This window comes from Egretta garzetta, unplaced genomic scaffold, assembly GCF_000687185.1.
Source record: "Egretta garzetta isolate BGI_Z169 unplaced genomic scaffold, ASM68718v1 scaffold2, whole genome shotgun sequence".
Lineage (NCBI taxonomy): Eukaryota > Metazoa > Chordata > Aves > Pelecaniformes > Ardeidae > Egretta > Egretta garzetta.
Window position 1 is genome coordinate 4,965,617 of NW_009258894.1, and position 13,530 is coordinate 4,979,146.

The 13,530-nt window shown below is 38.9% G+C and overlaps 1 protein-coding gene across 1 annotated transcript in view; it reads right to left on the reverse strand.

The window, feature by feature from the left end:
• LOC104122078 (cytochrome c oxidase assembly protein COX16 homolog, mitochondrial) overlaps positions 1-13,530 on the reverse strand; it is a 66,793-nt gene that overhangs the window by 21,504 nt on the left and 31,759 nt on the right. Inside the window, exon 4 of the mRNA XM_035889797.1 lies at positions 9,697-9,759. Within this exon, the coding sequence (XP_035745690.1) occupies positions 9,697-9,759 (63 nt within the window). The remainder of the gene's footprint in view (positions 1-9,696; positions 9,760-13,530) is intronic.

Here is a 13,530-nt window from a genome sequence, read left to right on the forward strand (position 1 = left end):
TATGTGGAGCTGTGCCCCAATCAGAAAAATGAAATAGATCAGGAAAACAAATACATACTGTTTATGAATTAACCCCATTGAAGTTTAAGACTATGCAAACGCTTGAACGGGCACAGCTGAAGGAATCATTGGGCGGAGAGAGAACAGAAAACATCTTTAGGTGGCTATGTTGTAAGAGATGTGTATCAAGGAACTGCACCACCAATTTGTCTGTGTATCGTTTTCCCCATCTGAAGAATGAGAACAGGACTTGCCTCCATCTCAAAGGTGTCATAGGGTTTAATTAATGTTTGCAGAGTGCTCTCAATAGTTCTGTGTGAAGATGCTACGGTGATACAAATTACTCAGTAAACCAAACAATTATAGCACTCATTTAAAACTACATGAATACACAGCCTGGAATTTTTAAAATAACAGAAAATAACATTAGGCAGATAGATTTCCATCTAGGAGTTAGGGTTTGCCATGATATCCTCCCAACTAACAAACAGTTTCCCTTCTTAAAATGAAGAACGTCTTAAAAACCACATCAAATCTCAGAGCATAACCCAGTGTCATTTATGCATTACACATGCACGTCACTCAAGATGGACTTCTCGGTCCAAAGGATTTGCAAGCTCTATGGGTAAAACCAAGTGAACTCATGCAGGGGTCATTTACTTTCAGCTTCTTCTTTTCTTGAGCAGATATGAAACTCTGAAACACCCAACACAAAGAATAGCACGAGTGCAATAGTATGACTTCAAGATCAGACATACAAAATTCAGCAAATCCCACTTTTAATTAAGCAACGAAGTACATGTAGGATAGTTTTCATTTCCCTTGTATATGGGAGTTTTATCAAGCTATGGTTAATGTGCCCCAGAGAAGCGCTGCTTATTAAAGTTTATCTCTGAATTTAGAGCTTGGGAGACCTAGACAAGTTAACAGGACCAAGGAATTTCCCAACTTTGAGTCCTCGATCTTGCCAACTTTGTATCATATTAAACTTTGTAAAGTAGGTCCTAGTTACTGCAGCAGAACCCTCTAGAAGAAGAGCAGCCCAGGAGAGGCTTTTGGGGTGTTTGCAGGCTCTTTTTCAACTCTATAAAGGTGAGCCTGGCTGAAGGGGATATATGATCTTTTAAGGTGCAGGAGTGCGGTAAGAGCAAAAAATGACAGTTCTGTGGCTGACAGGAACAGCGTATAGATTTCCACAGCATAACCCTGTTGGGAGCACACAAAAGTTTCCTGACACCACAGAGAAGGTTTATTTCAAACATCTTGCTCGGCCTATGAATACTTGGAAGTGTGGACAATTTGCCTCTATCCTGGCCTCAGTTAGTTCAGGTAACATTCACACAGAGTTAGTGTAGTTGAGGACTTTTTGTTTCTTATCTACACTTCCCTGATGATTTTCCACTCGTCTCCCTTCCAGAACTTGCTTATCAATTTACATGGTGAAACAGAATGCTTTTCTCTGTGTAGAAACTACGGTTTTGGCTAAAAGTTACCAGAGCAACTTCAATCTTTTCAGCCATAGTTTTTACAGTGACATCAATGTCTACTGTTTGATTTGTGCTGTTGGCCAAATTTCTCATAGGAAAAGGAAATCCTCCTGGCTAACACCCCTGGTCTATTTGAGGACAGTAATACGAGTGTTAGTCCTCTGCTATATTGCTGTATAGACAGTAAAGCTACTTCTCAGCAATACTGCTGAATGTACAGTACACAAGTAACTTGCAAATGTATCTACCTTTCATACTATCAGAACCAACATGTCTTCAAAATCAAATCAGAAAGACTTCTATCGGAAATGGATCAAGGCACCTCAATTTTTACAAGAAAGAAGGGAAGTTTTAGTAGACAAGGTCTGGGGTCTTTCTATGGTTGGAGGGTATTTTGGTTTTGAACTGCATCATGCTTAAAGACCCTTCCTTCACTTTCATGTTAGAGCTGTAAGATGGCACAGCGGGACACTGGCTCTCCAATGACTTGCTGGGAAGATGCCATGAACAAGATGGAGTATTACATATTGAACTGCCAGCAGCATTTCCCCCAGCCTCTGAACTTCTCAGTGATGTCTCCCAGCTATACGTGGGCAAAGTCTTACCAGATGTACGATGCAGTCAGGGGTTCAAATAGGGAACTTTTCCATTAGAAGTTTGTTTAGTTAAGAAGTGTGCAAACTCCACGGTCAGTCCCCACCATCATCTTGCATCTCATTTTTTCCATTTGATCAGTAAATCTCTTAGGACAGACAGTGACCCACTCTCTGACAGTAACTTGCTACTGCAGAGTACATCTGTACAGTACAGGTTGAGCATTAAATAAAGACAGGTAACAATAATTTGAGAAGCAAAGAACACAGGAGAATGGTATAAAAATCTTTTAAAATACTTCAAATTTAGCCTAAGTGTCCATGTGGGCATCATCTGGAAGTTCTCTGGCAGTCACAGAATATTCCAGATAGTGTTTATGAAATTGGACAAAAAGAAGAAAAAAAAGCTAAGCAAAATAAACAGAAGGATATTCTCGCAAAAAGCCACTTTGCCTGGTTGCTGAGACAAAAGCTTCCTTCAAAACTGTCTGGTTTGCTGTATCCTCTTCAGAGGCAGTCAATGAGAGGAATGCATACAGCCTCAGCTGTGTAGCTATAAATTCCAATACGCTACACTAAAGTTACTTCACAGATATTTTATACCAAAGGTCTAGCAATTCCCCACTGGGGGCCCGTTAGCATGACAGAAGTGCTTAACATTTCCACCTAGTCAGCTGCATAAGAAAATGCTCCCTATACTGCATGGTAGAAGCTAGCAGCATCCCTTAGGACAATAAATGAAAGAATTCAGCCAAACTGCATGGATGCCACTTTCCCAACACATGGTGTTGGCCCTAACATGCTAAGAGTCAGTCGGTTCCTCTGGGATTAAAAAAAAAGCATACAGGGAGCACAACCAGGTACAAAGGATTCTATTTTGGAGAGAGAAGAAAGGGTGAGGAGAAGAGATTATAAATGACAGGCATTTGTACACCCCGACCATGCCTGCTGTCTGATTGCACTGTTAACTGCCTCACTTGGTTTTCCATCCATGAGAAATCAGTGTCATCTTATGGGATAAGAAAACTGCAAATGCAACACACATGAAAGAAAGAGCTCACAGTTAAGGAAAATCCTGTGCAAAGAGATACGTTATTAACATGACCATGGAAGAATTTACAGGACTATTTAATCATGATGAATTCCAGAAATAAGACCAGTAAAAAGTGATACCCTGTGAACTTTCCCCTGAAGGCTAAATATCTGTTGTCCTGCAAGAAGGCTTTTCCACCAGAACTCTTCCTGTGCCATACCCATCACCAAATTCCACCTTCTTGTGTTTCCTTGATCATGTTTTTACTATAGCATACAAGACTTTTGAGATGGCAATCAGAAAAGGAACAAACTACAGCTTGGCTATGGACTGTACCTCCACTCAGAAGAAAATGCCTAACACAAACTACTTGAACTAAAATTCTTTCCTTGTCTTACCCGTGGCAGTTTCCATTAATGATAAACTACCACCACTTTGTCCTTTTCTACTAAACATTAAGCGATGAAGACTCACAGTGAAATAAAAACTCTCAAGGTCATTGCACCTGTAAGTAAACTGAAACGCAAGAAACTCTAGTTGTCCCAGACACAACCTGGAGGACAGTTGGAATCTAATGGCTAGGCTGCACAACATACCAACAAAGAAGAGAGTATGGAAGGGACCGAGTGATTAATGGGGGAAAGAATAATATCTCAACCTCATTTAGTGCCACAACAATCACTAAGGAGGGATTTTTTCCCCAACATCTTTGACATCTCTCAAACAGCTTAAGGAATTTAGCCACTAGTATCTTCAGAGACACTGAAGTGTATCAATTCAATATGCTAATCTGTTAATTCTTAAACCACAGCAAAACCAGTAATCATCTGGTACTGATAATGGCAGCAGCAAGATACTTCAACTACTGGCATTCGGGAATTACCTTCCCTCTAGAGTTCTCCTCATGTGCACACACTTCGATGCATCTTCCCCAGGGCTCAGTCCCAGGGCCAGTCTTATTTAATATCTTTATCAATGATCTGGATGAGGGGATTGAGTGCACCCTCAGTAAGTTTGCAGATGACATTCAATTGGGTGGAAGTGTCGATCTGCTTGAGGGGAGGAGGGCTTCACAGAGGGACCTGGACAGGCTGGATTGATAAGCCAAGGCCAACTGTATGAGGTTCAACAAGGCCAAGTGCCAGGTCCTGCACTTGGGTCACAACAACCCCATGCAATGCTACAGGCTTGGGGAAGAGTGGCTGGAAAGCTGCCTGGCAGAAAAGGACCTGGGGGTGCCAGTTGACAGCCAGCTGAATGTGAGCCAAGAAGGCCAACAGCATCCTGGCTTGCATCAGGAATAGTGTGGCCAGCAGGAGCAGGGAAGTGATCATTCCCTCATACTCAGCCCTGGTGGGGCTCCACCTTGAATACTGGGTTCAGTTTTGGGCCCCTCACTTCAGGAAGGACATTGAGTTGCTGGAGCGTGTCCAGAAAAGGGCAACGAAGCTGGTGAGGGGGCTGGAGCACAAGTCTTACAAGGAATGGCTGAAGAAACTGGGGTTGTTTAGTCTGGAGAAGAGGAGGCTGAGGGAAGACCTTATCGCCCTCTACAACTACCTGAAAGGAGGTTATAGGTCTCTTCTCCCAAGTAACAAGCAATAGGACGAGAGAAAATGGCTTCAAGTTGCATCAGGGCAGTTTTGATTGGATATTAGGAAAAAATTCTTTACTGAAAGAGTGGCCAAGGATTGGAACAGGCTGCCTAGGGAAGTGGTGGAGTCCCCATCCCTGGAGGTTTCAAAAATGTGTAGACATGGCACTTCTAGACATACTTTAGTAGGCAGGGTGGTGTTGGGTTGACTGTTGGACTTGATGATCTTGGAGGTCATTTCCAACCTTAATGATTCTATGATTCTATTTAATACTATAAATTACTATGTTACTACACTGTCCCTTCATGGAAAAAATGTTTCATCCATTCTGCTGGCACTACAACCCTAAAGTTAAGTCAAATGAGCTTTATGTGGCTTGAATCTTTTTGTAAGAGTTTATTCAAATTCTTCTTTTACTCTTGAGGCAATAAATAGACAGGTTGCATTCCCAAGCCACCTCTCCATCTACCTGCTTTTACTTTTTGAACTGTCCTGAATAAACATTTTAATACTGCAATTACAATACTTTTGCTGTAATTCTCAGGACAGTTACACAACGTTTGTCCAGAGCTAATGTTGACCTTCTGTGATTTATCAAATTATGAGGAAGAAAACCTGCTCAATATTCATATACTTTAAGACAAGAAAACAGCCTTCTCTAGACTATTTGCAGACCAGCATATTCTCTCACTTATCCCATGCTGAGTCCAATAGCTTGCAACCAGTTGAAGGAAAACTTTTTAAAGTTTTACAGTTTTGATATTCTGAAAGAGAGAACCTCTTTTTCTTGCTGTTGTGTTCAAATGATGTTCCCATCTATTAATAATGGACCTTACTTCTAATATTAGTATCTTTGATGCAATAAAAAAAAAAAATCTTCAATAGCTAGCACTTTCTTCTTATGAAGGTATTTATATATAACTAACATTCTTTTTGGTACCTTTAAAAAGATTTGAATTTTTAAGTTTCTTTAAAGGCATTTTCTCAAGCCCTAAGTTAATATATTCAGCCTGTTCTGCAACCTATCCCATTTTTAAAGCCCTGCTCAAAACACAGACACCAGAATTAGATCCAGTATTTCAGTACTAGCCTTGTCAGTGCCACACTCAGAAGTAAAATCACCTCTTCCTACCATCTACCATTCCGGCTTATATTCATAAAGACTGAATTAGCTCTTTGTGCCACAGCACCACAGTAGAAGATCAGTCTGAATTATCTATTCACTGACTCCTAAACCTCTTCCAGAGTTGCTGCTTTCCATAACGCAGTCCACTCGGGCCTGTATTTCCAGTTTTTTAAACAAATAACTTTGGCTACTTTAAAAGGTACTTTGCTCATCTAATGGGCCCAGCTTACCAAGTAATATGAACAGCTCTCTGTCCCTGCCTTGCCATACTTTTACTATTTCAATATTTTCATGTCACTTGCACATCAATAATGATCTTACAATTTCTTTCATATCACTGAAAAAAGTACTCTGTATTACCCAGATATGTCCCAAATCTCACAGAACACTTAAAAATATCACCTTCCTGCCCAGTGATGATTCCCAGAGAACCACCAGTCCCAGACTGAGATTTTCAGCAGCCATTGAAGTCTTCCAAACATTTCCTTGGGACTCGGCTACAAACCATCAGAGCCTAATAGATATTAACATCTTGTTTGGTTATTAAGGAGTTTGGAAGTACATCCCTTGTCTCTTCTGATTTTAATACAAAGGACTTTCCTCTAAAAGAAATACAAATATATTTTTTTGAATGTTTCCATTTGCCAATGTTACTCATGATTTTACATCCCCATTATTTTACTCTTAGTTTGCTGCAACACCATCCTCCTACCCATATCCTTGTCAGCTTATCAGACAACTCTGATGTTCTTAGCATCTTTTAGCAATCTTCTCTGCTTTATAAACTTCTCATTTACTGCTTCCACAGCAATCCTTCATATTTTTTATTTATTGTGATTTTTTTTTCTTCTACCTTCAATTGCCATTGGTTCCCATTGGATATCACGTATTTGATTCAAACTTAACTGATTTTTCCATTGTAAAATGTTAATAAATTCTTCTTTAAAGATGTTTTTATTTACTTGAAAATCCCAAAGCAACAATTCTATAATTTGGGGTAGCTGACCGAGGCCAGATTTTTTAGTGCATACTAGACTATTAATTTCACAGAAGTATAGAAACCAAGTGCTAGAATAAGGAATGTTATTTTGAGATTGCATTTAAACCGATAAAAAGGAATAAAGGGTGATTGTTAAACATCCACGAGCATGTTTTTCACTCATCACATTAATCATTTTTTTATCCCCCTCTTTCAAACGATATTTTTGTGCTTTCAAATAAAGTACTCTAGGCTTTTGTCACAGGTCAAGCATTTGACATTTTTTACAGTGTGTTCTACAAGGCCCAGCTCAGCAGCAGAACTACATTCACATTAGTACCATTGTCACTGGTGGACAGGACCATGATTTATTAGGCAAAGGGAAGCAGCAGGACTAATTGACCATATGAGGACACATAAGGGTGTGAGAGGAATGCATAAACAACGGAGAACACATGCAAAAGTAGCTTGCTCCCCTGGCACGTCCCAAGGCACAAGATAAATGGCATTATTAACAGATCTGAGATACAAGAAATGCAGTACAAATTACACATGTGAATTCTTTCTTCCTCAAAATAGCACCCTTGCCAGAAATACTCCTATAGGAAATAAAGTAAATTTTGTGTAATTTGAGAAGATACAGTGTAGTAAAACAGAATGTGAAAAAGTGTCTTTATGTTAATTTCTTCACAGTAAATTGATTAAATCTGTGATTACAACTTTTTTTCATCACCACCACCACATTGGAGACAAAAATGCAGACTTCAACATGTTTGAAATACCAGAAACGCCTTTATCTTTTGCAATATGCCCATAAAGGTGTATGCTACTAGCAGAAATTATGACATTCTAAAATCATTCAGTATGTGTTCAATATGTACATTTCTGTAAGGACAATAAGATATTTTTAAAAGTCTTAGGGAGGGCCAATAGACATTTGCATGCATCAGGCAACCATGCTTCCAAAGAGCTGTAAAAAAAGTAAAAAAGTAAAGAAAGGGTAAAAAAATCCCACCCAAACCCCCCTAGCCTAAAACACATGGGGTCCACAGAAAACTACTCTCCTAAATGTCAGCCATAACTCAGTGATTGGTTAGATTCTGTCCACCACAATATAGAGGTAACATTGACTAAAATTGTCACAGACTCAGCACAGAGCCTGCAAAGTACATGTGTGACTGCTGGTAGTTCCACAAGTTTCACTGAAGCAAGAAATGAAAATGCCTAGTGCTTGCAAGTTGGTACCCACAGTAAAGTATACACTGAGATCAGAGTTCAAAACAATAATCTGAATCTATTTTCATTATGTGGAAAGGCAAATCCATTTGTTTTGTTGAACTGGTCTGCCATCAATAAGACCCAAACACCAGTTTGGAAGAATTTTGGCCTGGGAACCCTCTGCAGTTTAGATTAAGAAAAAAATAAGATTGCTTCTGTAATTTCTGTCCATCAGAAAGGAGCCTCATTACCCAAGTAGGCTTGTAATATGTTGTTATGCCAGTTGTATTTTATTACCATTGATTTATCCATAAAGCTAATGCAATTATGGCCATTTAAATATTATCCTCCAACTATTTACTTATCTTCTGGACAGAAAGCAAGGCATATCTGAATACAGATCAGTTGATTTTGGAGTTTAGTAGTGAGTTAAACAGAGAGATGTGGTTCTTTTTACTGCTCATGGTCCTTCCACGTATATAAATCAGAGCAGCCTCACAGTATATTCTATGGGAAGTGAGAGACACAGTAATCCCAGAGGCAGTCAGAACTTAATGAATTTGTACGCTTCATGTTTCCATTGGAGCTTTCCATATGTACTCAGGGATCAAATATTTTTATTCCCTACAAACACGGTTCTTTGCAGGAGGACGACAGTCCAAAACTGTTTGCAACAATGGTAAAACACTACCACAAACCTGGCAGGTAGGCAGATGTTCTGTGAAACTAGGCATGTAAAAATAAAAACGGTAATTTTTATTTTTATTTCGGACAAATCACAAAAGAGTAATATAACAGAAAGGTTTTATTAGCAAGACCATGACCGCTATTGGGACACCTAAGTATAACAGCTATGGGTGCAATCAAGCTCTTCAAAGGCTTGTGTCAGGAATGTGGTAAGGGAAGAAAAAAAAAAAAAACACCAAAAAAATGAACCTGTGTTCAGCATAAAGACCACAGAGATACATGAAGTGTTAGCTGAACACTTGATCCAAGTAATTTTAAAGCATTAAAAATTATCTTAAATAGCTTTATCCTTTGTTTTTGGATACAGTGAGGCTTTTCCCAGTTTTCCTAACATGGCTTTTTGCAGGCCTGAAGAGTTATGAAACTCTGGATATTAAACTGGCCAAAGAGCCATTCTGGAGCTCAGTAATGTTTGAAGAAAATGCATTGTTGAGAAAAGAGTGAAATATTTCTCCATAAAATCTTCTGAAATAGTGAAAAAGGAATAGCAGTTATTTGAAAGATACGCATAAGTTTCAGAAGCAAGAAATAACAGAAAGCACATCAAGCACATTGTTCTGTAATTTGCTATAAAGATCATCAAAACTCATGCAGTAGAAGTGCTGGCATACACGTATACACATTCTGTCTAAGGTCAACATCAGCTCTACATTTATAGACTAGGTTAACCACAGAAATAGTGGAGTTTATTTGTACCACTGTACTTAGCACCTGGACATGAAAGTAAAGCTGTGTTCAGAAAGAAGCACCGCATGTTCAAAAACCTTTCTTTACATAAAACCTTGTTTTTATTGGACATCAGTGAGCCAAAGGCAGATGGCTGATCTAATTTTAGTTAGGGACAGATACAACCCACCAGCGGCCAGGGTAATCAAGGGTAGCCAAGGTTATGAGCCCCAAGAAACAAATTTATTTTACCTCATATTCAGATTCCAGCGTCACAGTGTTCTGTTTTAATTTTTCTTTCAAAGCTGGATCAACCTGCAAGACAAACAAGAATACAGCAAAAAAGTTTGCTTTTAAGAATTTTTTTTAAGGAAATCTTAACCTCAAATAAACTAAATATTTGCACACGCAAACCTTCCTCTCCTCTAAATGAGTTTATGTGCTGTTTGTTCAGACACCAGGATGATTAACACAGTACAAGAATTGGGCTGAAAAGAGACAGGTAAACAGCCAAACTTCTCAAATCAAAAAGGAAGCACATTTGTAACTAGCCCTGCACTTACATTTCCTTACATACTTAAATCTGTAACTCTTCAGTTTGAAACTGTCCAACTAAACAAAGCCTTAAACAAATGAAACAAGGAAGACCAAGAAAGAGAAAATTGTGATCACATTACATATTTTACTCCTGAATGTTGTGTTCAGTGAATAGGTATACAATATATTCTGGTTTTCAAAGTCTAAGCATGAGTCAAACTTCCAATTTTCTCGTGAGCACACAGCTCTTTCCTAGTTTTGATTCTGTACCAACAATGCTGGTGATTCCTGCCACCTTTCAGAAAAGTTTGCTCAAAGAATCTTAGAGCAGAAATGTCAGTGAACCACAGCAGATGCATTCCACATTTTAACTTCTTCTGACCCAGGAGTTATGTTCGTTCCTCCCTTTGCTAAGTAACATCTGTCTCCCACAGGCCTAACGGTAGAAGCAAAGGGGAAAAAGATCATTGGCATTCTTCATGCTTAGAGAAAGCATTTTACATTCTCCTCAAACAGACATCAGCCACATATGTAGTATTCAGACACAGTCTTTAGGCTAATCAATTAAAATATCAAACAAATCTACCATGAGAAAACATTCTCATTTTTAGACCTTAAATACAACAAGTATTTTATTTAAGTTAAACAAATCAGATGTGTAAAGAGACCGGTAATGTGTTTAGTTCTATATCCATGGTAGAGTAGTCCGAATACGACTACTGAAGAAAAGTTGTTCTTAATTTGCTTCTTCTTGATCTGAATGAAAAGGGCTCAATTACCCTCAACAAAACAAACCTCGTATGTCTACAAGTGATCTAGAAAAGAAAGAGAAGGGAAGACAAGTTACAGAATTTGCCTGGTCAATGAGAAGATCCACCTTCAGACTCTGCACACAAGCTCCTGATCCTCAGAGATACTTAAAATACACACCTACTATCTGTATTGATGGGAATTGCTGAGGAATTTCCCTAGGCCATAATGTTCCCCTTGATTACAGACACTGCCTTCTAGTTAGTATGCAGTCTGTGAGACCTCAATTCCTAAGGATGCTCAGACAGGCGAGTCTAATGCCATCTGTGCATGGCCAGAGGTTTGATTTCCCTATCTGATCAGAGATCTGGCCATAGAAATACATGCATTTGCAACCTCCAGACTCATTACACTTGGGAACGGAGCCAAAACATCTAAAATAGTTAAAGTTTGTACAGGATACAGCTCCCACTTTCTTTGTAATAATAATAAAAAAACCCAAACCCAACCCTTGTAAAACAAGATACTGTCTTTGCACTAGCCCTCTACATCAAATAAAAAATGAAAGGCTACATCTCTGCTTTGGCATTCAAGGCCTCCATAGAACTGCCCCTCATTAAAGATGGATTGCCTCTCTCCTCCTGTGACCACGACCTCCAACAATAGCCATGCTCCATTAGAACAACGAACCCATCCATCACACATACAGAAATGCAAACAGAGAGGCTTTGGAGCTTGCTTTCACAGAGGTAAGAGTGATCGTGGACCTCACTGTATTCAGAACTAAATGCAAACACTATTTGTTATGCTTGGTGTTCTCGCAATATATGGATGGACAAGGGGGAATAAATGCTCCAGCAAATAAAGAAGCAAGAGAGTTTTATTTCCTCCTATGTTTTCCCTTCATTTAATAATAAGGCATCAAAGATAACACAGTCAGAGTAGCATTTTTACTTAATTAATCACAGCCAGAATTTAACTTACAAAGACAGCTCAATATCCCCATTACCAAGCTCTATTTTAGCAATTTTTAGTGTGTGTGTGTGTTTAATGTGTGGTGTTTGCATGGCCGCATTTGTGTAAGGTAAAGGGAAACAAGCAGTGAAGTTCTCCTCCCTTCCAGGCCCTTCTGTCCTCAGACTTCCTCGTGTATTTATTCTCCTCTGCCTGCACAGAAGACTAGCTAAAACTGAGACACAGCATCCCAGTACTCGTAACTGTTTGATGCTGCAGCTTTAATATTGACAAAAATGCAGAAATGAAAGAGGCTAGTTGAAATTTCTCAGGAAAAAGTTCTCCTGTAAATGAGAAATGAAGAGAAACTGCTGCTTCTTTAGAAGCAGGAATTTATTCAGCAAGTTAACTTACCAAAAAGAGTATTAAACCCTGTTTTGACGGCAAACTATACACACACTTTGGCAAGCTCTTAATATTTAACACACAAATACATGAAAGACTTAAGTCCATTCTGTGGACCATGTTACTTTGCTCAAAGTTCCACCAAAAAAAAAAAAGGGGGGGGCGGGGAGCAAGTATGTATTTCCTCTTACCCTTACCTTTTTTCTTCCCTACATACTTATTTATGCAGAATAATTTAAACATACTTGACTCTGCACAGAAACAGAGTCCTCTGCACGTTCTAAAGCCTCGGTTGCAAACCCCTACGTTTCAGTCGCCAAATGGAGATGGACAGGTTACAAATTGTTTTCAGAACCAAAATGGCACTTGAGAAAAAGTAAATTATAAAGTTCTGTTTCCATAGTGTTTGTACCATGCAACATCACAAGAATAAAAAAAGCAAGACAGAATGGTGCTGTTTTCATTCTGACAAACATCAGATAAACATCAATATGAGCCACGATCACAGATCACAGCCAGCAAACACCTAAAATGTGGGCAGAGGCAGGAAAGTGCCCATGCCAAAGTGGTAGCTCCTTTATATTACACATCTGCCACAAGATCCAAATACAAACACATACATTTTGCTTCCATGATGACTGCTATGCCAAAACACATACTGCCAAATGAGCTAGAAGTATTCAGCTATGTACTGGCAAATGAATCATCAGCTAAATTATGAATACAAATCTCCATTAGTAAATACAATGGGGGCAGCAGACAAAGCCCAAATGCCGTAACAGCCTGGCAGTGTCCTCTGCACCGTTATTTAGGAGGCAGGAAGGAACAGAAAACAATATCCCTTTACACTAGAGGACAACTCCTTGCCAGGCAAAATCTCAGATGCTCCTTCAAGATCCATTTAAATTCAAGCTTTGTCTCTAAATATGGAATTCAAAGATGTGTGGACTTATAATTACAGCAGAACTTCACATTAAATTCTTACTGAAAAACTATTGAAATACGTGATGCCAGTATTCAGTCAGCTTTCATGAGATGCTGTCTGCAAGGCTTCGAAACCAATACTGACAATATAATTTTTCAAAGCTTTACTTTTTTTTTTTCTGGGGTGTCACGTGGTTTTTGCTTCCTTTATGTGGCACTTGTGGCAAACATGAGTGAAACATTCTCAGTATTTTGCATTATACAGGCTTATTTCATATGACATCAATTGATTGGAAGTGCAAGGGCAGGTATATAGACCAATCTCAAAAAAGGTTTAAGAACAAAGTTTTCAAATTAGAATTTTGTCCTATTTCACACTCCACTGCTCCTTCAGATTTACCCTTCCTTAACTTCAAAAGGTTCCCAAAGATACAGACTTAAAAAAAAAATTCTTAGGTGGCTAAAAGTAATAGGGGTTAAGCACAAAAATATTCTTAGAAATCTTAATAGGCAGCT